Below are 25,441 nucleotides of genomic sequence, written 5' to 3'. Positions count from 1 at the left end.
TGTTTGGGAAATTCTTTATCTCTTCTTCTGTTCATAATGACAGCTGTGTTGGATAGAATATTCTTGGCTGCAGATTTTTCCCATTGAGCACATTAAATATATCATGAAGGGTGGCCTCATTTACAAGGAAGGATATTACATCTTCAAAAATCATTGTCTTAAAAATAAAATCATTATCTAGGAGGTCTCTTAGAATCACTTAGAGCTTAAATTCACGAATAGATTGCAAGATGAGTTTCCCAATATGTACTGTACTAATACTCATTAGATAGGTAAGAAAGTACAGTGAGTGTCACATATATCTGTGTGTGCATGAGGTGTGTATGCATAATGGACACAGGAAAGAATGCTCAAATATGAAATAATATAATTATTTAATGTCACTATTATAATCACTTTTTTTTTTTAAGATTTTTATTTATTTATTTGTCAGAAAGAGAGAGAGAGCACAGGCAGACAGAGTGGCAGGCAGAGGCAGAGGGAGAAGCAGGCTCCCCACAGAACAAGGAGCCTGATGTGGGACTCAATCCCAGGACGCTGGGATCATGACCTGAGCCGAAGGCAGCTGCTTAACCAACTGAGCCACCCAGGCGTCCCTATTATAATCACTTTTTAAAAAATACTTTATTTGAAAACAATTCCAAATTTAATGGTCAGCTTTATGAATAGTACAAAGAATACATGCATATTACTCACCATTGGTAACATCCTCCTTCATGTGCTTTGTCACTCTCTGTTTACACACACACACACACACACTATTTTTCTTCTCTGGCACACCCTAGAGAGAGCTATATACATCACGGCCCTCCATCCTCAAACTCCCCAGTGTATACCTTCTAAGAATAAGGACAATTTTCCTTATAACTACAGTCTCAAACATCTGGTTGTCTTTGGATGTTTCAAGATGAGTTATTTATACCTTATACCTCAAATTCTAACCCAGATACTGATAGTGAAACTGATAGAAGGAGCAACTGAATTATCTTGGGGGGAACAAAGGTCATATCATGAATATTTTAAATTTTGCAGACTAGCATTATATGTCAGTATGTGTGAAATAACTTGTTTTGGGAGACTCAATAAGTTGATAAAAATAGAGATTTCCCTTAATTAACAAATCTTCTCTGTTTAGTGAACTTATCAACGGCATTACCATTAGCTGGCATTCACTTAGTCAGAACATCTTGTCTTTCTGAAATTTTTTTTTTAAGATTTTATTTATTTTTTTGAGAGAGAATGAGAGTGAGAGAGAGCATGAGAGAGGAGAAGGTCAGAGGGAGAAGCAGACTCCCCAAGGAGCTGGGAGCCCGATGTGGGACTCGATCCTGGAAGTCCGGGATCATAACCTGAGCCGAAGGCAGTCACTCAACCAACTGAGCCACCCAGGCACCCTGTTTCTGAAATTTTTATTCTGTTTTTCTTTTTGTGATCAGACCACTCTAGGTTGTGGAAGACAGAAGCGGTTTCTATTTAGATGATGCCCTTGCCTAGCTGTGTGTCAAGGAGCAGTAGAGAAGTGGAGAGGGTATTAGCGATTCTGAATGGGTTCTAGAGAACAGGGGTCCTATGGGGAACCATCCTAATACACATCCCAGCTGTCCCTTCACTGAGACAGATAATGGACAGTCCCTCCCAAAATGGTCCTTACAGCTATTTTTATTTCCTAACTTAATTTTAAAAAAGCAAGTTTACACTGCTATGAACAAATAGAACTGAGATTTATGTCTTATAATCTATGGAGCTAATTTTGATAACTAACCCATTTCTGACAGTTGCAATTTCTTTTCAGGGGAAGCTTGAGTGTGCATATTCCTCTCCACCCAAATATGTCCTACAATATGCTTATGTATTGGGAGATCTAAGTGAAAATGACAGTGCTTTAGGGATTTAGAATGGGCAGCAATATTCTCTGTAGGAGAAGAGTGTGTGCTGGAGCCATTTTTGAAAAATAGGTCCCTTGGTAACTGTTGTGGACAATACAGATGCACAGTACTGCAAAATCATCCAGGAAGCTATGTGTATGCCCCGTGCACACAAAGAGATGGGCCTCAGATGTGTGCAGATCACAACTTTACTGCACCAGGCAGATTCTTCATTTATTCATTCAACAGATTTATGTTGTGGGGCACTGTTCCAGGAGCTGAGGATCTGGTAATAAATAAGTGGCCCACAGCCTATAACCTCATGGAGCGTACACATAAACTGTTTTGCCTTAAAATATTGTACAATCAGAGGTATTTGTGCACTGACCATATGACCACAGTATGTCATTCTCTAAACCTTTCAGACATGACTTGGATCTGCAAGAATTTAGTTTTAAAGCTCTTGGATTCACAGGAGGAGAGAACATTGGCTTTAAATGATAAATCACAGAAAGAATTTTGAAAAGACCCTCCAGCTCTTAATGATTTAACAAGAGCAATGTGCTCAGAGACTATTGAGTCAGAAAAAAATATGTAAACATTCATGTATTCAAGTGTATAAATGAGTGGGAGAGGGGACCAAAGGAGAACCTCCCTCCTCGAAATGACAGTGCTCTTCTTCATGGCAGGGAAACCAAGTTTTGGTCCATTGCAATGACTTCCAGGCTAGAGTGACTTTCAATCTGGCTGGAAAGACAGTTATCTTTCTGAACCCTAGGAGAAACTTCAGCATGGTTCTTACAGGATTTTGTTTGCCAAATTTTCTAGAAATCATTTTGAGATAGTCCTGGAGCAAGCTCTTAACTAGAAATGTGTTGCTACACAATGTCTTTGAATTATACTAAGCTGGCAACCAGCTGTCCAGTATCTAAATTTTTGGCTGGCCTAGGTGAACACCCTTTGTTAATAAGACTAAATTATAGTCTTAGATCATAGGTTAATGAGAGTTTTGTTATTGGTGTTTGTATTAGTTGGGAACGTGCTTTTCGCAAATACAGATTTAAAATAGAAGTGACTTAAGGAAGATAGATGTTCATTTCTGTATCATGTTAAAATCTGAAAGTAGGCAATCTAGAACTAATGTGGCAACACTGTTCCACAAAGACTTCAAGGACACATGCTCCTTTCTTTTGACGCTTTAGATGTGGCCTTTATGCCTAAATTCAACTCATGATCCAATTTGGCGACTCTAGCCAGGAATAAAGAGAAATGAGTAAAAAAGGATAGATAAAAGATACATGACAAATGTCTTTTGACAACAGTTCTGAAACCTCCACATAACACTTCCAACCCATTTATCAGAACTTTAGCTTATGTAGTAACACCTTGCTACACAGGAGTCTGGGAACGTTCTCTATTTTAAGCAGTCATATGCTTAGGTAAATAAGTATTCTAATATAACTGAAGAAGAAAAGCATCAGTGTTAGGGGACAGTTGGCAATCTCTGCCACAATGTTGCCTATTAATGTTGCATGTGTTTTAAACAATGTCAGTCTGTCGTACTATATTTGCAATGTCTTTTGTATTATGATCTTTCACAGTTTGAGCTTAGTACTACCTACAATGTCAGGAAACTTGTGTTAAGTTCTGCTAGAATATTTTACCTGCTCTGGGTAAGGGCCTAAAGATGAAATGTGCTAGACTAATGACTAATTTTCATAGTATGTGGCAGTAGACTCCCTATCTCAAAACTTGTTGTATGTCCACCTAGAATTGGGGAAAGGAGAAGTGGTAGCACAAAATAAAAGTTTAAGTTCTTAAAACTTGTGATGCTCTTCACGGTTTTACCAATTCATAGACCTCATCTAAATTTGAATTATAGGTGTATTTAGAACTTACAGTACAGAGAATCCCAAAATCTCACATGAGAATTACTTTGCTTATTCAAACAAGAATGCGCCCCAGAATGCATCCCAAAATTTGATAGCTACAAATAGGGCGATCTGAAAGGAGAAGGGCACAGGAGGTAATTTCTTTTAAATCTGCAGTATCTTGGATTAACATAGACAATGGTTACCATTTTGCTGAAACGAGGCAGACATGTCACTAAATAGGGGAAATGAGCAATCACGGAGCTGATTTAATTTCCATTGGGGTTTATGGAAGCACCAAAACATGATGTAGCCAAATGTCCCTAAAAGTATGAAGTAATCAAATTTGTTCCATCGTTACAAGAAATTAAAGCCAAGCACAATTACATCCTATTAGTGAAAAGAACCTGTTAAAGTGACATTGTTATTTACTGAATGAGTTGAGCTTTTGGATTACCTTGACCTGCCACATTTTAATTTTACCTGTCCATTTCTTCCAAATCACATTAAAGGGCCTTAACTGATTTTGACATAATAAGATACCTTATTAAGGTCCAGTATAACCAGGGAAGCTTAAGTTTAATTACTAGATTAGAACTTTCAAATAGGTGTGTATTCTAGATTTCAGCAAATTTGGGGTTGTAATTGTTAGACAGCCTTTGTTTCTTAGTGTTTGTAAGGGGCCTGAGATGAAAGGAGAGAATTGAATTTAGTGAATTGATATTTTTTTTTTTTTTTTTTTTTTTTGCTGTTGTTCCACCGAGATTCTCTCTCTCCAGAGAGAATGTTCTTTCAGAAGCGGGCCCAAAGCTTCTGAATGCAGTCATTGAGTGATCCGCCTCCATAGAGGAAAACCCTGGGCAGGAGTAGTGCCCAGACTTCCAGAAGAGGCAGGGCTGGGCGGCTAAATGATGTGTGATGTACTCTCCCAGAAGTACAGCGCCCATATGATTTAGCACTCAAAGCAGGACACTTTTTAGAGTGAAAGGCAATACTATTCATAATTACCCTTGGGTAACAGGCATAAACCTGGTAAATTCTTGGCCAGTTGGGTTGTATGGACCCTCTACCTGGAAGGAACATATATGTAAACAAATAAATGTATAACTATTCTTAGGTACCTGGAGAATAAAGGGTTCTGTAGGACACTAGAAGGGGGGAAAATGGAGATTTGGGTCACTCTACCAGGGATTTCTTTCCCCGGGACAAAAGTTGCTGTAATCTCATAAGACACGGTGAGGTTTCCAAGCCCCTGAACCACATTAATATTCCTCTAACAAAGGAGTTATTGATTCTCAGATGTGTGGGAAGCTCTGACAACATTACAAAAAAGGTAGTCTTAACTAAGGGAATGTTCCAGGCTTTCTCAATTCAATTCAAAAACCATTTATTGGATACCTGGTATGTGACAGCCAACGTCTAGCACCAAAGATTGAAGAATGAATTTGATTTGGTTCCAACCCTGTAGAAAATCTGTCTACTAGTAAACAAATCATTGTGATAGACTGGTTAGTGATTTTAATTACTTTAAGAGTGAACTTCTGATTTGGCTCTCACACATCAAATATGATATTTGCCAATCTCTATCTTTAGCGGGAGCTCCTGCTGGGTGGTAACCTGGATTTTCCCAGTCCCAACTAATGTGAGACACCATGGCAAAGTAAACAGGCTGTTTCAGTGAGGCTTTTTTTAACTCAGAGGTCCTTGTTTTCCAGACAGCTAATTTATTTTTTTTCCACCCGGAAAGCCCTTCCCTTCCATCTGAACTGTTATGACCAAATCAGCAGAGACAAGCTACAGAGATTTAGGGTGTCTGGGTTAAAAAGGTTTGCTTGTTTAATTAGATAAATAACTTGAGAGTACTTTCCAGAAGTACTGTTCCTAATCACATTGATAAATGCTCAGAAGACCCTGTCAGTCAACCAGCAGATAACAGAATCTGGAAGAAGAGTGAAGCCTTAGGGTGAGCTGGAAATAATTCAGAAAATCCTTACATTCTCTGTATGTCTGCATAAAAAAATACATTGGCATCATTATTTGGGGGGCACTTAGTATTTCTCCAGTACTGCTTTACATGCATAATCCTATTTAATCTTCAAAATCATCATATGATGTAGGGGCTGCTTTCTTCATTTTACAAATTAGAGAACAAGCTTAGGTAAGCCAATGAGCTTACATGAGGCTCTCCGGTTAGTCAGTGGCAAAACTTAGGTTTGGAAATAAGGCCTACCTTACTCCAAAAGCTATTCTCTTGAATCTTCAGTCTTTGTAAGGTCCCACTCTGTCCCAGAATAAGCCAGCATATTGTCCATCCAGGGATTAAAAGAGCAAGGAGCCACTGGCCTTGTTTCTAAATAAAGGAATGAAAGGGGTCAGAGCTGGAGTAGGGACTTTCTGTGGGCAGAACAGGCACCTTCCTTTAGGATCCAACTCAACAGCTTAAATGCAAATGCCAGTCTCACTCACCCTGAAGGAAAATTACTTATCAATGGTTGTTTGCCCAGATGAATTCATTTATAAATTGGCATTCCCCACAAAAAGAGCATGACTCTGGGGCCACAGAGCCCAGCTCCTGCAGAGGAGCGGGGAGGCAGGTAGAGGGAGCAGCAAGTAGGAAATTCTGGCTGCAAAATACAATCAGGTTCTTGAGGTGCTGGGTTTTCTTCACCCACTTCTCAGGCAGCCCCAGTTTTTCTCCTCTGCCTCCCACAGTTGCCTCTTTGATTATCCTTTTTGAATAAACATTATCTTTCTGATGTTCCAGCTTAGAGTTGGCTGAGTTTCTACACTTTTACTTAGAGACTCAGGCCTACTCTTTCCTTCTTGGCTACAGTGGTTATAGCTCCCTGTCTCCTTTTCTCCCGCATTTCTAGGCTTCCACTAGAAAATTTGGAGGTTTAGAGAAGGAAAAGACACTTTTGTGCATTGTGTGCCTGAGGTCGTATGTCGTGAGCTGGTTCTCACTCCACCTGAGTCACCAGACCCACTATTCCTATTGCTCACACACTGTTCTCTAAAGTCCCACCCAAGCTTGCAAACTCTGATCATGAGTTAGCCAGTGGAGGAGGGCATGGACAGCCTCTCTGGGAAGCCTGGTTGGATCCTCTAAACTTCCCTACTTTCTACATGCTTTTGTTGTCACACACATGTATTTCTTTTGAAATCACTGCAATTGTTCATTGGTTGTTCATAACCATTAGGGGAAGACTCCTTGAAGCCAGAGATCTGAATTTAGGTCTGTAAATTTAATCCTGCTTAGACTACTAGATACCCATGGCAGGTGTTTAACAAGTATTTGTTGACTTGTTGAATCAAACCAAAGTTTAAGTAGAAAAGGATGAATCATGTAACAATGTCTTGTTTCTCAACTTAGTCCATGGAAAGTACTCACCTCCAGGTAAAACCAAAAACAGACGAAGCATGTGGTTTCCCTCCAACTTGGGAGCAGATTACTCTTAATCTTGTCTTGAGTGCAGCCCAGCCCTAAGTGATCTCAAGACTCATTCCCTCTACCCCAGGCCTTCCTGCCTTTCCTGTGGAGAGCCTGTCATCTGCTTCTATGCAGAGCTTCCTTTGAAGGAACCTTTGCATAAAGGATGTAGCCTGTGAAAGGCAGCAACTGAACAGGTGGAAGGAAAGTGGGAGGGAAGGACTGGACCAGGAAGCCACAAATATGACCAAATATGAGGACATGGGACTCTGAGGGAACTTGCTGACAAAAGGTGGCATCAGCCACAAGGGATGGTGAGGACAGATGAGTCCAGTGCGATGGATTTTAGAGGGGCTCTCAAGAGTTGAACAAATTTGGATGCAAACCAACAGGGATTAAAAATCCAGAATTTGTGTAAGGACAGATACTATTATACAAGAGGTGTTTTGGGAACATAAAATTATGTAGGAGGGGTTGACAAAGGAAAAGACATGGAGGAAACAGGTAGGTGTTCCAGGAATTTATTTATAAGATATTAAGAACTAGAAAGGAAATGAAGGCTAAGTGGAAAGATTTATTTTTCCTATTAATTTGCCAATGAAAAGGTTAGAATGTGTGGCGGTCTTTGGGAAACAGAGCTCCATGACTGGGTAGGCCATTAGCAGTATTTTTTAACTCATTGGAGTCACATGGTTTTGGTCAGGACTGATTCCTCATAGCACATCTCATAGGGGTCCAGTTGGTGCATGGACAGCTGCAATTATTTGGCCCAGACCAGTCCTGAGTAACCACTGGAACCTGGAATAGAATCTGTCTTTTGACTTCAAATGGTCTTTTAACAGCCCCACATTAGCATTCCAGATTCCAGAAACACTTCTTAATTTCTCTACCTTGATATTTATAATTAGGTCCTTATGGGCCTGTCTAAAACACTGCTCTCAGAAAGCTTTCTGTCACTTTTGCTAAGCACTGTTGACATTAGAGGTTGCAAATTGGCCGCAAAGGCCCATAGACTCTTGTTTGGTCCTGAAAACTTGTTTTGAATCAGTTGCCAAAAGTTTAAGCAACATAGATTTTTCCATTTAAAAATTCAAATGCAGGGATTCTTTTGAAAAATCTAACGAGCTGGCAGCAGTTGGCCAGCATTCCACGTATGCTCTCTGAAGTCCCCAACCACTACATCATTCCTTCTGGTAGGCACTTTAGGGAGGGATCCTGCTTTATGTGTTGAACTGGTAAACCTCTTACTGCCTGAGGAAACTCACACATACAAGGAAGAGTGATTTACGAAGTATCTGCATATTAGACAGCCTGTCCCTTAGAAATCTCTGTCTTCTACTTCTCCCTTGCAGGAGAGTACAAGAAGAATTTTTATTATAAAGTGGAAGGAAGTGAACAAAGGGAGAGAAAACTAACATTCATTAAACTAAGTGATTCCTTTCCTCAGTGTTTATAAACTTATTGGTAGATTGGAAATTCAGATTAGTAGGGTCGCAATCAATATTTTTTTAATTAAATAGACTAGAATAGGAAACATCAGAGCAAATCATACATGGTAAGGCTAAACATCACTTCATGTAAGTTCTGTTTGAATTCTTTATACAGTAGATCAAATATATGTATGTGTAGGCATGTATGTATGTATGTATGTGTATACATACTGTTTCAATTATATAATTTCCTTTATATTGTATATATATGATTATTTTTGTTGCTTTCACTTAAACGAGTGGTTTCTTAAACAAAGACCAAGAGCAAATTTTGTCATGACTATTATATATAACACACAGAAGTTGCTTTTAGTAAGAGTTCACACCTCCCTACTTTTTTAAAACAAATTGCAGCTCCTACTTTAAACAAGTTAAGGCTATTCATAGTATAAAATATATTTCTTACTGTGGTACACTGTCAAGAAAGTTTGAAGGTCACTGCCTCATCTCACTTAGTCTTCCCCCCAAACTCTGTATGGGTGGAGTCTTGGCCTTCAGAAGAAAATGGCAGTTCTCCACAGGACCTGAAGTTCCCCATAATTTCTACTTATGCAAGATCTCAAAGAATGTTAAAGGGAATAATCTGGTGACCCACGTTGAAGCTGATGAATAAAGGATACTTTGAAGGTGGGCAGGCGTGAGTGTTAGGTCACCAAGGGCAAAGTATGAAAACAAGATATACAGACTGAAATTAGAATGTGGATCTAAATATCCAGAAGCTTCTCCGTTGCTTTGATTTGCAACAAAAATTTGTATGAATGAAATAAATAATCCCAGTGAAATAGTGGATGCCCTGAGCATAGTCGTGTTAGCAAAATGGCAAAACTCCTAAAACTTTAAAGTTGTACTTCCAGAGGTATGTAATGTGGTTTAAAAAATGTATATAAAGTCACCAGATTTTACAATAACTACTTTTAGTGGATCTCAAACTTATCTTAAATCAAAAATCTTCCACTCATGTTAATACCTTAATGATCTCAATGCAAAATGCCCACACATTAAATAAAATAATCCTAGCTAGTAAATGTGCCCTGGAGATTTATGAATACATACATAAATAAATATGTGTGTATGTGTGTGTGTATAGCCATTTGGTTTTTAAATGAGAAGAAGAGAATGGTAAGCAATTTTTTTTCTCTTATGAAGGAGATATCATTTAAGCATAAACCTGGAATACTCAAAATAAAATTCGGGTTTACAAGATCAGGGCATGGCAAGAAGTGTTTAGATTGCCATGGAATAATATATATTTTCCAAATCTAATTTTAGGAATAAAATAGAATATGGACATCATGCTTTATTCATACTGCTTAATAAAACAACTGCATTTTAAATTGCTAAAGTAGCAGGTGTAATGAATACTAACTGGGTTAATTTTCAGAGCGATGCAGGTGCTGATTGCTACTAGTATCACAAATATGTACAGAATTGTTTTGATAACTTTGTATTTTTTTGATAACTTTTAAGAAGAGATGGGGAGGAGATGCATTGCTGTTAAAAAGCAGCTGTCATGTATTACATGTAATTGACCTGATAAGCATTTATAATATTTTATTTATTCTTTTGAAGATTTTATTTACTTATTTGAGAGAGAGAGAATAGGAGCATGGGGAGAGAGAGGGAGGGGAAGAAGCAGACTCCCCACTGAGCAAAAGAGAAAAACTAAGGTAAAGAAATTAAATAATTTGCTTAAATTTGCCACATGGTTGCTAAGTTGCAGAGCCAGCTTTTGAACCTAGATCTCTATCCCCAATGTCATGCTCTTCCTGTTGCTTATATCTGTCAAAATAAACCATTAAAATGGATACTTCTAGAACTCCTTGCTTACCACTGTACATCTGAACTACTGCAATTGATTCATAACCTCCTTCCTTCTCGCTTCTTTATTTCATCCTCCTGGTCTACCAGTGCCCTTATCCAATCCCCACAAAATCCATTAGCTCAAGGCCATGCATTTAAGTATCCAACCCGATTTCACTTCTCCCTTTAAGGAGTGTCTACTCCATCCAGGCTATTTACCACTGACACACATGACCCTTATTCAGGCGCCAGACGTTTCTTCCACCTAAAAAGAATGCAAGCTAATACCCTCCTCCCACAGGCATTCAAACCACAGACTTCGTCAAAGACCTACATCCAGGTTCACCTTCTTCCTGGAGCCCTGTGCACGTAGCTACAGTCCATCCCTCCCTCTCCTTGCTCTGAACTGCAGCAGTACTTCCAAGCGGAATGATTTCTGTGCCACCTCGCAATTTCTCTAGGCAGCAACTGGTCACATGTCGGTATCTCAGTGGGATATTCTAAGTTCCTTCCCAGGTCCAGGCCACTGAGCCTTTCATGTTCTTGTATTTCATAACAACCAGTACATCAGAGAGACTCAATAAATATGTAAGGATTTTTTAACTGTTCTCTGGCTGGGGAAAAGTAAAAGAGGAAGGAAGGAAGATAGGTAGGTAAGTAGGTAGATAGATTACTCTCTGACCATTTCTCAACAGTACACAAAACGCTGAGGAGGAAAAATCAGATGTCCAAAACATAACAGATTTCAAATACATGGGGACCTACAAAATAGGCATTGTGTTTGTTTTGGGACTCGCCATATTTGGTAAAGGACAAAGTTTTCCAAAGTATGGTTCAAAAGATGATAATGGTTGCATGAAAAAAAAAGTTTCAAGACAAAGTAAGTTTAGATAATATGTGTTAATGATGTTAGACAGGTTTCTCTGCTGTGGAGCTTCTAGCTTTTGGTAGGTGTGTGTCCATTACAAATCACAGCAAAGAGGCTACAAATAAATTTCCCAAACTTATTTGACTACAGAATCCTTACCAAAGGAGAATCTTGTAGGAGTAATTATCAATTGAATGTTCTTTGGGAGATATTGGAATGAACCTCACTGAAGTGGTGCTGTTTTATTAACCAGTGACATATTTTTTATATATATTTTATATATAGTGACTTGGCATAATTGGTGTGGTCTTATAAAGGCTATTCTAGATCTTAGATTCTTCACTAATACGCAGCCCAGAACTGGTTAATGGTTGAGTGTCAATGGTGATGATAGGAAAATTATAATTGGTTAAGAATTGAGAACCCATGACAGAGGAAGAAACCCTTCATACATATTAAATGCCTTCTTGCGGATTAACTTATTTAAACAACCTTGTAAGGTGAGTCAAAATAATAGTTACTATTGATTGAGTACCCACTATAAGTCACATGTGGCCCTTGGGGGGTTTGCATGCATTTTTAATATGCATTTCTCATAAAAATTAATTCTCAACTTACATATAAAGGTTTGGATATTTAAATGACTAATTTAAGATAATACAACTAGAACAATGGCCAAAGATGAATTCAAATTCTGGGTGACTCAAAAAGCCATGCCCTTTCTGATCCATCATACCATATCTCATGGAGAACTCTATGGGTTATAGATTCTTGTACATGTGTAAGAGCTTTCTTATCCAAATCTGAATACCCCTAGATAGTATTGTACACCTAGAAGACTAATTTCTTTTAATTACATTTGTGTACAGAGCCAGCTCACAATCAAGTAGACAAGTCAAGTATTACCAACATGATCCTGAGTTCTGAAATTTGCTTTATAATGTGCACACATTTAACAAATGCAGGCTTACCAGTAGGCCAATAAGGCGTCTCACTCATATATTCTGCTTATAGCACAGGTAGAGAGAATAAAAATTGGACATAGTAAATTACCCCACAGAGAGTCTGTTTATAGCCTGTTTAAATAGCCTAGTCTATTTTGCACACCTTTTGTATGTTTTATTCTTAGGTCTGAGTTCAATTCCTTTAAATGGAATGAATGTCTCTTTGGCATTACTTCTCTTTAGGTATCTCACAGTGAGGGGAGTTAGGGAACAAAGAAGGCAGCAGAGGTACTGCTTCTGAATAAACGATTCTGGAGCAGTATTGATTAAAACAAATATTTTCTTTTCCTTATTCAGGTGGGAATTCTCAACCTGGAGTCCCCAGTGACTTCAGGGAGGTCAATGAATACTTTCAAAATAAAAAAGTTGATCATATCAACTTATGTCCATTTTTCTGGGGAGGTTTGCATCTGATTCTCAGAAGGTTTATTAGACTTCCAAAAAGATTAAGGGCTGTGACTTTCGAAGTGCAAGAAATCAAAAAGTATACCTACTCTAGTGTCTCCTCTATGGGCAATCATTTAAGGAAGTTCTCTTTTCTTATGAAAAGTCAGAACAAAGATCAGGAGATGAGGATGATGGAATGTCCAAGATAGGGTAGTAAACAATGAATCAAGTAAAATTTATAGAGAAAACAAATACATCATAAATATAACTAGTCAGGGGCGCCTGGGTGGCTCAGTGGGTTAAGCCGCTGCCTTCGGCTCAGGTCATGATCTCAGGGTCCTGGGATCGAGCCCCGCATCGGGCTCTCTGCTCAGCAGGGAGCCTGCTTCCTCCTCTCTCTCTGCCTGCCTCTCTGCCTGCTTGTGATCTCTCTCTGTCAAATAAATAAATAAAATCTTTAGGAAAAAAAAAAAATAACTAGTCATTATAATACAAAGATTAAGAAGTGGTTCTTAAGACAGGAAAGTCATAGTCAAAGGAAAAGCTAAAAGAAACCAGCAGAGTATGTATGTATGTGTGCAGCACAGGCATGGGGAAGCAGATGGGATGGTGATGGTAGAGATGAAACAGTGAAAACACAGAATAATTTCATGGAGAGGGATAGACAGGATTTAATTTTGTTATATTGAGAGAGAAATATATATTTAAATGTCTGCTAGAAAGTAACATGAGCACTACAGATTGGCTAAACTTAGAAGAGCAAGAGTAAGTAGGAGATTCAGTAATTCTCCCAGTTTTAATCTACATTCTCCTGATCTTGGTAGGATTGCACATGACCTTTAGTTCATTCACCTAATACCCCCAAACTTCATATCTGTGTATTGATGGGTTCTTTCAAAATTTCATTTGGTTTGTAAAGATCATTCTACATATATATTATAATATCTATCACTTTAGGTCTAAGATTAATAGTTCACTCCAGAAAGACACCATGGTGTGCTTAATCAAAGTTCTAGCAATGTTCATTCCTGGCAAGTAGGAGAGGTTGAAAACAGTAGACAAGAGCATAAGAGATAGATAGATGAAGATTAATAATACATCTAGAGAACCATACTCAGGACAGTATTACTGCTCTAATAATACTTGTAAAGAAATATTCTGACTTGTTATAATACATGAGTACTTATTGGTTATTTACTGAAAAATATGTGTTGCATGCCTATAAATGTTAGGAACTGGTCTAGACGCTTACAGAAAGGCCTAGAAACAAATATAAAGAGGATATAAACCAAGTCAGAGAGACAGAGGTCAGCAAATTGTGTCTAGGTGGAAGGTTGGACCCAGAAGGGCAGCCTTAGATGGGATAGTGTAAAAGAGAGCTGAGAGTTTTATTGAAAACCCTACAGAAGAAAGGCCTTATGTGAAGACAGGAGTATGGCATTGATATATTAAGGTATTTGAGCAAAGGACTGACACATTAAAAACAGAGTTTAAGTGGGTGCCTGGGGACTCAGTGGGTTAAGCATCTCACTCTTGGTTTTGGCTCAGGTCATGATTTCAGGGTCATGAGACTGAGCCCTGTATCAGGCTCTGTGCTGAGCATGGAGCATGCTTGGGATTCTCTCTCTCCCTCTGTACCCCACACCCCACCCTGGTGCACTTTCTCTATCTCTCTCTCTCTAAAAAAGAAAAAAAAAAAAGAGTTTAAGGAAGATTATTCTGACTTTCTAAACAGTACTGTGGTAGAAAAAAGAAAAACTGAACCCAAGGAGATCCAGTACTAGCTTTTACACAAATCTAGAAATACATAGATGAGAATTTAACTGAAAGTGGCAGTTACAGAAATTAAGAAATTAGCTGGGGGGCCTGGGTGGCTCAATGGGTTAGGCCTCTGCCTTCAGCTCAGGTCATGATCTCAGGGTCCTGGGATCGAGCCCCGCATCAGGCTCTCTGCTCAGCAGGGAGCCTGCTTCCCCCTCTCTCTCTGCCTGCCCCTCTGCCTACTTGTGATCTTTGTCTGTCAAATAAATAAAAATCTTAAAAAAAAAAAAGAAATTAAGAAATTAGCAAATCAAATGGCAAAGTATTAGATGGGAGTATATTTGGGGCAGAGTTGGAGGTAGATGTAAATATACAGCAGAGATGGGTACACCAAATATATCCCAGTGCTTTCTATTTATCAGTAACTTTCTTTGTCAGAGATTTCAAGGAAAAAAACATTGATGCCTAATAAACAGTTGAGCTAACCTCATAGTGTTAGAGCATTCTGGAACTGAATGATGTCTTTGAAGGCATCTGCTCATTCAAGAATTCCCTTTATAACAATCCCTGACCCCACTACTGCCTAATTTTAGTGGATGACTTACCTACATAATCTTCTATACAGGTGACCCTTGAACAAAATAGGTTTGAACTGTGTGGGTCTGCTTCTATGTGGATTTTTTTTTTTGTAAATATAGTCCAGAACTATAAATGTATTTTCTCTTCCTTATGATTTTCTTAATAATGCTTTCTTTTCTCTCCCTTACTTTATTGTAAGAAAACAGTCAATAATACATTTAACATACAAAATATATGCTAGTCCACTGTTTATGTTATCAGTAAGGTTTCTGGTCAACAATAGGCTAGTAGTAGTTAAATCTGGGGGAAGTCATTAGTTATACCTGGATTTTGGATCATAGAAGGGATTGGTGTCCCTAAACCCCACGTTCAAAGGTCAACTGTAATTGTCTTCCTCACAGGACTACGAGCTTCTTGAAACCCAAAACTACTTCCTTCTCTTTGGTGTACTCAGCACCTGGCCCATAGCAGGTGTTGAGTATATATTTATTAAAATGAAAAGAACAGCATCGTAACCAGTAGAATATAAACTCCATGAGAGTGGGCAGGAACCTTTCACTTTGCTCATTGCTAAACCTCCATCATTTGTTGCAATGTCTAGAAAAGAATCTATTAGGTGAACAATGCAAGGTTGCTTAACCCAGGGTCTCTCACTTCACTAAAATAATCTACAAGATTTCATTATTTCCAATCTACAGGTAAGGAAATTGAGGCCCAAGAAAGATTAGGTGATGTCCCAGGGATTATGGTTTATTTGAGGTAGAGTGGAGATCGGAACCTCTTTCTACTTCTTCAGTTTCAATCAAGGAAAAATATTACTTATAGTCTGGTGTCATGTAGAGTCATGTGGAGTCCCCAACCCACCTGTCTGATGAAACTTAAACTCCAATATCTCAGACAGAAGCCTCCCTCATCTTAATGAATTCCAAATCTTGTGTCTCTTCATCTGCCTCTTCTCTCCAGTGTCCACTCAGGCTGATGTTTCTGTTCATGTGAATCTGTCCTCCAAGCTCAGTCCCTTCACTGGATTAAAACAAAACAGAACTCTTGCCACATCTTGGCCTTTAGCAAATTTATTACAGATTGGGGGAGGGGGATATTTATAGGGTGGAATTATTCTTATACTGTAGACAGAGCTTACTCCTTTGTGTTACTTAACACAAGCGCGCGTGTGCACCACACACACACACACACACACACACACACACACACACACACACACTGTGGAGCAAGCAGCATATTCTTCCCCTTTCCTATATTTTAGAAAGGTCACAGATGAGTTCCACCCAAATCAGGACTCCTTGAAGTCTCACCTTCTGTAGTAAGTAAATGCTTTTTTTCCAGACAGTTTCTCCCTGCAAGAAATTCTGGTCAATACAGTATGATTAAAATCCCAGTGACTAGAAGATCCTAGTTTTCAGGGCAAGAAGTCTATCCCACTGGACAGTCTTTCATGCCTGACATATGCCTATGTAGAATTTTAATACTGAGATTGTCTTAGATAAGAATAATCATCAGAAAGCAAATGTTCTAAATTATTAATTTTATCCTACCCATAATATGGCCAAAGATAATGGTCTCACTGACGTCAGCTTGGCCTTCCTTAGCCCCATTTATTCAGAGCCCTAGAATTTTCCATGTAAATAAAATCCAATCCCATAACACACAGTACTCTGAATCACTCAGTGGCTTCTACTTTCAAAGATTCAGTCCACAGTCTCTATTACAGATGCCTGACAACGTTTTCATGGCCACTGTCTGCAGATTTCTCCAGCCTCTTTCCCTCAAGCAAGGCCCTACTCATGGTAGTTCCTTTCTCTGCATACTCATACACACACATCTCACTGAACAAAGGCCCTTATCCTTGCTCATATGTTCTCTCTTAACCTCCTCCCCTCATGCTTCACTTACTTCCTGTTTCATTCTTTAGGACATGGCCTCCCACTCCGCCTCTGTCCCAGTCTGATTTAAATAGCCTTCTTTCATTCTGCAATAGCTTACATGCTATCTTCTTTCAGGAGGCTTTCTACAATATAGTGTGCTGAAATCATCTCCAGTATCAAAGTCTAGGTTTTCCTTGGAGAAGAGACAGTCTTTTAAAGACACCTTGTTTTTGCAAACTCTAATAAAATGCATGACACATTGTTGGTGCTAAACAAATATTTGTTGAATTACTGATGGTCTCAGAAGTCAATGAAACCTAATCTTGTGTTTATTTCACTTTAAAAATTCTACTAGAGCCTTAGGCGGCACTAGAAAAAAAGCCTAGATTGTGGGAAGATAAAAGTAAAAAAGAAACCTCACAAAATTATGTACATCTTCCCTTTGGAGATTTTTCGAAGTACTAAGTGAAATTTTATATATTTCATAAGATTTTTAAATACTTCAAAACAAGAAGTTGGTGCCAGTAATACACTTGGAAATGAGAGCAGCTTGCCACTGGCAAGCTCTGCTTAAACCTGTTACATGTACACATTGAAAGTGAATCCAACTCCTTTATGTATTTCCCATCAGATAAAATGTATAGAGGGGGAAAAATAAGCAAAAGTTAGAACTAACCTGGACAAATCTACTGTAGCAAACTCAGGAAGTAACTAGCTCGAAGGAATACATGGTGAAATAGGAATCATTTTTCCAGTTCTATCTATTTTAGATTTTATTAACTCCATCCTTAGGAACAAAGAGGGAATTTTGGTGGGAATTAGGATGGGAAAAGCTGGAATCGGTTAGGAAGATATATATTTAAGTATTTGCTCTTTGAAGGCATTTAATGAAGTTGGTTTTTTTTTTCTTTTTCTCTTTTTTAAGAAAAACCTGAATCAACTGTCTTAATTTTTATGTATTTTTTAAGTAAGTGTAAGCAAATGGTGCCCAAAGTAAGTGATTTTGTACCTGTTCTCTTCATTTATACCAGTAGGCCTGTCTAGAAATTATGACTAAGTTATATTGACCTTGAATCATTCAAATACTGGCCAAAAAAAAAAAAAGAAAGAAAGAAAGAAAAGAAAAAAAGAGAGAGAGAGAGAAACCAATATCCACACAATTACACATGGATCCTTTTATCTCAATGGTCAGTGTTGCTGTAAGTGGTGGATAAGAGTAATTGGCTGAACATTTCCCAAGAAAATGACCTCAACCTCTAACTAACTGCTGTGGCTCGAGGAGATTACTTTTTCCCTTTTCAAAGGGAAGCTGCTGCTTCAGCATCTTCTCCGGGAGCCCCTGGCAGCAGTCCAGGCCATGTGTCAGGGGAATCCTTGATCGCATCACAATGACGGAAGCCAAGTGCTGGCCTACAAGAATTGAGGACTGTTTGTTCGCCGAAGATCCCGAGCAGAAACAGGGGCGTTACATAGTTGGAGGGTGCCTCGACAAAACCCGACCCTGCCGTAGGAGGGGACTTCCAAAGGCTCAAGTTATTTCTCATTTGCTGTTCCACAGCCCTCTCCTAGCTTTTATGGGATTTAGCTAGCAGTTGTTGCTTAGGCATTTTTCTCCCTTGTAGTTCCTTGACTTAGCAAGATTTTCGACAGTTGGAAAAAAAAAGAGTTTTTGTATACTATTTTCAAGTAGTGCCACAGTGAATACTCTCTAGGGAGAAAGCATTTTATTAATGATTGCTGTACGTGTTCTTGGTAAAATCCAAAATTAAACTACGTCACTGTTTTTATCCTGGTAGCCATCAATGACATTTAGGTGTGCTGTTCGGTGTAGTGACTCAATTTCCTGTAGGAAAGCTGGCAAGTCCACACTGAGGTTTTTTTAGTGGGGATGAAAAGGTCAGTTACTCGATGTCTTAGAGCATTTAGGGTTAAAATTCCTAAAAGTTAAACTTTAATAATGATCCTAAAAAACTGTGGCCAGCCACACTGCCTATAAACCTCAGAATTTGGGAAAAATAGTATTCTCAGTTCTATACTAATATCAGCAATAATTCTTTATTTGAACAACAGTTTTATAGAACAAATTTCTTTACTCTGTCAGTAAATATTTTCTTGCTTATTGGTACGTAGATGTGTTCGGGTCCCTGTTTTTCCATTCTCCAGATTTGTACAATACGTGTAGAGGTAGTTAGAATTTAAAATACATGGGTGTACCACATTATTATTGTAGGCAAATGCTGATTGTTAAAATGGGTAATCTATGATTTGGACACAAAGTAGATCTTCTGAAATAAGTTGTCCTTCTTGTTGCTATACTGCCTTCTTAAAGGCAAGTCCTGTATTTAAATATATAATGTCTTAAAGCATTGAAACTTCCTGAATTTCTACCCCTTTTACAATTAAGAAGTAAATACTGGAATATAATATGTAGTGCCACATCCAGGATAAGTCCAAAGCCTGTATTTCTGAAAAGTTTGAGAAGTTGGTGAAGATGGGAAGATTACTTATACTGGGGAGCTCCCTTTGGGGCTGAGACTTTAAAGGCTTGGAATGCAGGGAAAGGAACATGGAAAGCCAAGCCTTAGAGGTATGGAGAAGGGATTCCTGGCTTTCTGTATGTACCCAGTGACTGGAAAGATGGCAGTGAACACATCCTAGGCACAGTGGTTTTGCATCTATAACCTACTAGATGTGCTTGCTACTGACAACTTAAATAACCCAAAACAAGTTAATTTCCTCTTAAAGTGTCCTGCATCCTTATTTTACATGTAGAGGGAAAAAAGCAAAAAGAAAACAAAACCATACAGTAAATGTACTATCATTTCAACCAGGTTACTCTGTACTTACATATGGAAGGTATTGGGTAAAATGAAAATGTGTTATGATCATAGGCTTAATTATTGTTTGCAATCCTTAGTGTATTGGATTACAAGGGACTTTCTACATTACATCATTGTGTAATGTTTCCATTTTTAAAAGAATCATACTATATTTTTATATTCTTATAATCAGGGCAAGGCTATGCAGATAAAACATTTTATACTTATTATCTTAAATTATCTTTAAGGTTGTTACTTTGGGGGGGAAGGCCCAATCTTACTCTTTAATGTACCTGGCAAGGTTTGACAGCTGTTGGTTCACCTAGAGTATATATTTACAGAGATTGATGCAGAAAAGAAAAAGGAATAAAAGTGGCAGATTTAAACATAGAGTCCCCAAAATGAATACCAAACAGTTCAAGAATCCTTGATAACAATGAGTCATGTGGCTCATGTAACAAATACTTTGAAAGTTATTCTAACTTTTACAAATTTTATGTAAAAACCTATCTGGTAAATCCCTGGGAACCTGAGTTTCAGTCTGTGAAATTCTTTGTTGTGCCACTGATCATTTATGGAGTCTAAATTTCAAGGGTAGTGTTTCTTCTCCTCCAATACCTGTAGATTTGAAGACAAAAGGGATCTCTCAACTTCATGTAAGCTTTTCAATGTATTCTTTTTAAATGACAATAACCAAGTTTTATAAGATGGGACTCTTCAGAGTTTGGATTATTTTCCTCTCCGAAAGTTTTGTTCATCCACTTGCTAACGTAGTGAAGTTCTTGCAGTTGATCCTTTTATGTAGAGTGCCTGTGGTCCCCAGGGTCAGCTTTTGTAAATGGAACCAGCTTTCGTACCATGCCTTTGGATATTGTCTTTTCATTTTCTCACGTTTGTAGTTTATTCTGCATATGGTGGGCAGAAACACCCTTCCAGACTTTTTCCTTTGGCATCACAGGACCATCGTGGTCTCTGATTTGCAATTCCACAGACGAAGGAAGCACGTATGTACGACATGTGTCAAGTGCCTGTCCTACGTAGTGCATTCACATTGCTGCTCCTTTAAGAGAACTCTTAGACAATCCCGAATGTGAAAATACAGCATATTGTCAAATCTGTAAATTCAAAAGCCTTCAATGTTGTTTTTGTTTGCTTCCATGTTTCCAACATTTAGAAATCTGGTACTTAGCAGAGGCCGGGTTGGGTACTACTGCAAGAGTCTGGTTTTAACAGAAACAATTCTATTCCCACAACCGCCCTGTCCCCTTGAAGTAGGTAAATCCTAAGCCCTCAGAAACGAAGCCTCAAAAGCCCTAACACCCGAACCCACAGAAACGGTTGCTCAGGTCCTGAATAACCGTGTTTGCGCCGCCCGTCTGGCTCTCCCGCGAAACCCCGCGGGGTGCAACGGACGGTGAAGACGCTGAGACTTAGGCAGTCGGGGCGACCGGGAGGGGCGCGCTGGGTCCCCGCGGGGCAGGTGCGCGGCCGCGCGCGCGCGTGCGCGCCAGGTCCCGCCTGAGCCCCACGGCGGGCGTGACCCCGGGTGGCGGGCGCTCCACGCCGGGTTTTGGGCCGCTCTCCTCGCGCAGCCCCACGACAGCCCCACAGATACACGCGATCGCGCCCGCGCCTCCCGGGCTCGGCTTCAAAGCGAGCGGCACCGGGCAGCGCGGGGTGATGCCCCGGCGAGGCGGTGGGGCGGTCGGGGCTGGGGCTTCGGGGAAGGCGGCGGCGGGGGGCGCGGGGGGCGCGGGCGGGCCTTGGCAGTTGGCAGGCGCCTTGTAAAGGAGCTGAGGAGGGGCCAGGCAGCGGCGAGGGGCGTGAGGGGGAGTGTTCCCGGAAAGCCGCGGCGATGGAGCATCGCCGGGCGCCGGAGGAGTTGAGAAAGAAAACAGGAAACGTGGTGGCCGCGCACCCGGCCGCGGCTGATTCATTGGCGTCGTGAGAAGGCTCTGCAGGCGGCAAGCGGAGCGGGCGCGGGGACGCGGCTCGGCCCGGCCGGCGACGAAATTAGGCCGTGGACCAGGCGCTCCGTCCGCGGGGTTCGCCTCGAGGCGCGCGCTGCCCTCTTCGCCCGCCTCCCGGGCTGGCCCTGGGGACCGCCACACCGTCGAAAAGTCGCACCGTGGGGTTTTTGTCTGTGTCTCCGTATAAAAGTTGGCTTGCCGCACTTTGTGCGCCCTCTCTGGACGCGGAACTGAGACGCCAAGCTGGAGAAACCGTGCTACCCCGAGGCCGGCCGCCCCGCTAGCTGAGCCCCCAGCGCCGTGCCGGGCTCGGCACTATGAAGAAGCAGCCCTCATGTGCGGGCACCGGGCATCCGAGCATGGCGGGGTATGGCAGGATGGCCCCCTTTGAACTCGTTGGCGGCACCGTGAAGCGCTTGAGAACTGAGTCCCCCTTTCCCTATCTGTTCGCAGAGGAGGCCTACCAGAAACTGGCCAGCGAGACCCTGGAGGAGCTGGACTGGTGTCTGGACCAGCTAGAGACCCTGCAGACCCGGCACTCCGTCAGTGAGATGGCCTCCAACAAGGTAAGCTCTGGCTCTGCCTGTCACCAACGCCCCTAGACTGCTGATTCCCACGCTGCCAGCCCCTGTGGCCCTGAGAAACACATACAGATTGTGTCACACTGCATGTTGGCTCTTTTACTCCCTTGGAGGGAGGTTCCTGATTCTGTGCTTTCCCTGTCTCTTATATTCACTCCAGATAAATTAGACATTTTGCAAAAACAACTTTGACATAGTTTGATTACAGCACCCCCCGAGCCACAGTGAGTGGGGATTTTTTTTTTTTTTCTTTGAGATGGGGGAGTGGGCTTGTCAGTGACACTTTGCCCTTGCAGCAGAAACCCAGGCGGGGCCGTGGGTATTGCATGCTTAAGGGTATTCTTGGGATTCCCAGTTGGAAATAAGAGTTGGTGGAGGTCAGTGCAATCTCTTGGATGTCACCACGTACCGCCCTCATGCTCAGTAGAGCTCACTGAACTTGGAACCTTGACTCTTATTTATCTAGATGTTAGGGTACATTGTAAGAACTGAGCCTTTTTATGTTCACTTAGCCTTATGTGTCCACAGGAAATATCAAGAAAGTTAAAAAGTTCATTATGATCATACCTTTGTTTTCGTGAATCTTGGAGAGAAGTCCAGTTTTCCGAGGTCATTTAGTATGTTTCAGTGGGTCATTTGTGCCATATATGCTGAAGTGCTGTCCTTGGTGGTCGGTGGAGTTTTGGGGGACTGAGAAGTAACCTTCAGCCTCAGATAGCCTTAAAGCAAGGTATAGTGTTGTCTGTTGTCTATAGTGTTGTCTGTAGTGTTACTGTATTTTTTGGAATTTCTGTTCTTTTTGTCTTTAGTTATGTAAGGAAATAATTGGGATTATGTATGTTTTTAATGAATGTTGGGCTGAGAAGATAGGGAAAGAGGCACATTCATGTTGGATGCAGATCACTGGGGGATTCAACCAGTAAAAACTGGTAACTGTGTGGCAGTTCCTTAACAGTTGCCTCTTAAAGATATTTAAATATTGTGGCCATCTATTTACAAGGTCAGGAAGGTTATACCACTTTACAGTTTATCTGTGTGCACATATTTTTAAAATGTGTGATGCTTTTTCTTGGCTTATTATAGTTTTTATCCCACCCATTGCCCCCCACCTTCAACAATCAGTTTTCTAAAATACCATAGCATATCAGCCACTTGATTGTCTTATCCGTTGACAGTGCTTACATAGATTGCATTGTTTTTGAAGTGAGAAGTTAGCTTCAAATAGAATAAAAGGGACTCCTCACACACTGTCTACAGGCACTAACTTACCCATAAGTACACCAACCTAACCCAAATGCACACTTGGGATCAGATCTCGGTTTTTTGTTTGTTTCGTTTTTCTGGTTTTTGTCATTTCGGCCTCATTTTGAAATTTGGTATGGCTCCTTATCAAAATAATTCATCATTGGGCTCTCACTTCCTGCTGTGCCATCAGGTGCCGTTGTTTTCTTCTGGCTGGCAAAGTCTTAGTTCATTGATTAATTTCATAAAATAGTAATTTTTTTAAATAATTTGATTGATACTAGCAGTAGGCTGTGCTGAGTTTCTTCAATGTACTACGTGCTGAATGGGACCATTCTGCAGTGGGATTGTGTTCTTAATTTTCTTGTCTGGTTAACACTGTGTAAAAAAGAAGAGCAGAATCAGAAGGCACCTAAAGGGATGTGTACACATTTCAAGATGATCTGACAGTAGTTGTTCAGAGAAAAGAACCTAAGCAGCTATAATTACTTTCTCCAGAAATCCATACTCTTAATGATGAGACCTATGTTTGAATTTAAAAATTAACATGAAATCTAATAATGTATCCTAAATGATGTTAACTGTCAAGTAATTGGTTTATCTCTACTTCAAGATTTTAAAAAAATAAAGCTTTAGGTCACAGTAATTGATCAAAATGATTTCTTTCTTTAATGGCACCAAATAAGACAGGATTTTTTTTAAAATCTCCATTGTGAAGGCACCCAATTAAACTTTGAGTTAATTTACAGATTTAGTAGAGAAGGTGCATTTATTTGGTTGAAGAGAAATGTAGGTTAAGTGAGAAAAGACTTTTTAAAAAGATAGTGATTCTAGCTGTTTGTGTCTTGTGGTTGAAAGATTATCGACAGGACACTTATTTTTAACATTAAAAAAATCCAACTTGGCTGAAGCTGTTGCTTAAACTTCTAATTTCTAAGCTACCCATTTCCTTTTTTTTAACCCATTCATTTTTACAAGAATGCTAAACTCCTGTAACTTTTTATAGATGAAATTTTAGGATTAGCATAGAAGGAAAAGAAAGCTCTTCTGCTTTCATAACGAGGGCACATAAGCTGTAAACTGAGTGGGAGCAGCTGATCTGAAGGTCCTCGTGAGTGATGCCCAACCTAAGTCTGAACTAGAATTATGATGACTTGCAACACATCTTTGAGGATGAATGAATACCTCTGAAACATTGCTTTCTGGTTATGTTTTATTGCTGTCCATTATTTTTACATGTACTTGTTTGAACCAGCCAATATTTTCAGGTTATTCTCTTTCTACCTTTGAAAAATCATAACATCTTTATGTGTTCTTCTCACTTGAGTTTTTTTTTAATTTAATAGTATAATGTAACATAATAAAAATACTAGTAAGGTCATGATTTTTAAGTGATTATGGAGAGGAAATAATTATTAGGGATATAGGCTTGGGTATTAGGAAGAGGGAAATTGATTCCTTCAACCCATTTAACCATTTGAGTTAATAGATTATTTGTGTTTTTGAAAATCTTAATTAAAGGAATCCAAATTATTAGCAGTTGTAAAATGATGCTTTAGAAGTAACTCCCTATATTCCTGACTGACATTATAGTGTGCATAATACTTATTGATGCTACTAAGGCAGGAAAATTATAGAATTCTTGGACAAAGTCAACATGGACTGTAATATATGTAGGATGCTTGTACCAAGTAGGGTAAGAGACTCCAGATGGCATTTAATTTGAGTGATTAAATCTACAGCACTTACCCTCATAAGCACATTAATCTCCCTGAGATTTGTACAGATTTCCTTTAGAACCTTATTGCTACAGTTGAAGGAAGTTTTGGTAAGGTTTCAAAGCTTTGCAAGTAGGCAGACCTGGAAGTTAAATCTTGGTTTTGTTCCTTGG

General features: G+C 39.8%; 1 protein-coding gene across 4 annotated transcripts in view; it reads left to right on the top strand.

The window, feature by feature from the left end:
* Positions 1–25,441, top strand: part of LOC111156885 (phosphodiesterase 4D) — an 887,389-nt gene that overhangs the window by 813,938 nt on the left and 48,010 nt on the right. For all 4 annotated transcript variants that reach the window (XM_022518023.1, XM_022518024.1, XM_022518026.1 and 1 more), the window contains exon 6: positions 22,181–22,293. In XM_022518023.1, the coding sequence (XP_022373731.1) occupies positions 22,181–22,293 (113 nt within the window). The remainder of the gene's footprint in view (positions 1–22,180; positions 22,294–25,441) is intronic.

This window comes from Enhydra lutris, unplaced genomic scaffold, assembly GCF_002288905.1.
Source record: "Enhydra lutris kenyoni isolate GAN:26980312 unplaced genomic scaffold, ASM228890v2 scaffoldscaffold50, whole genome shotgun sequence".
In the NCBI taxonomy this organism is placed as follows: domain Eukaryota; kingdom Metazoa; phylum Chordata; class Mammalia; order Carnivora; family Mustelidae; genus Enhydra; species Enhydra lutris.
This window is presented reverse-complemented; position numbering and strand designations above follow the sequence as displayed.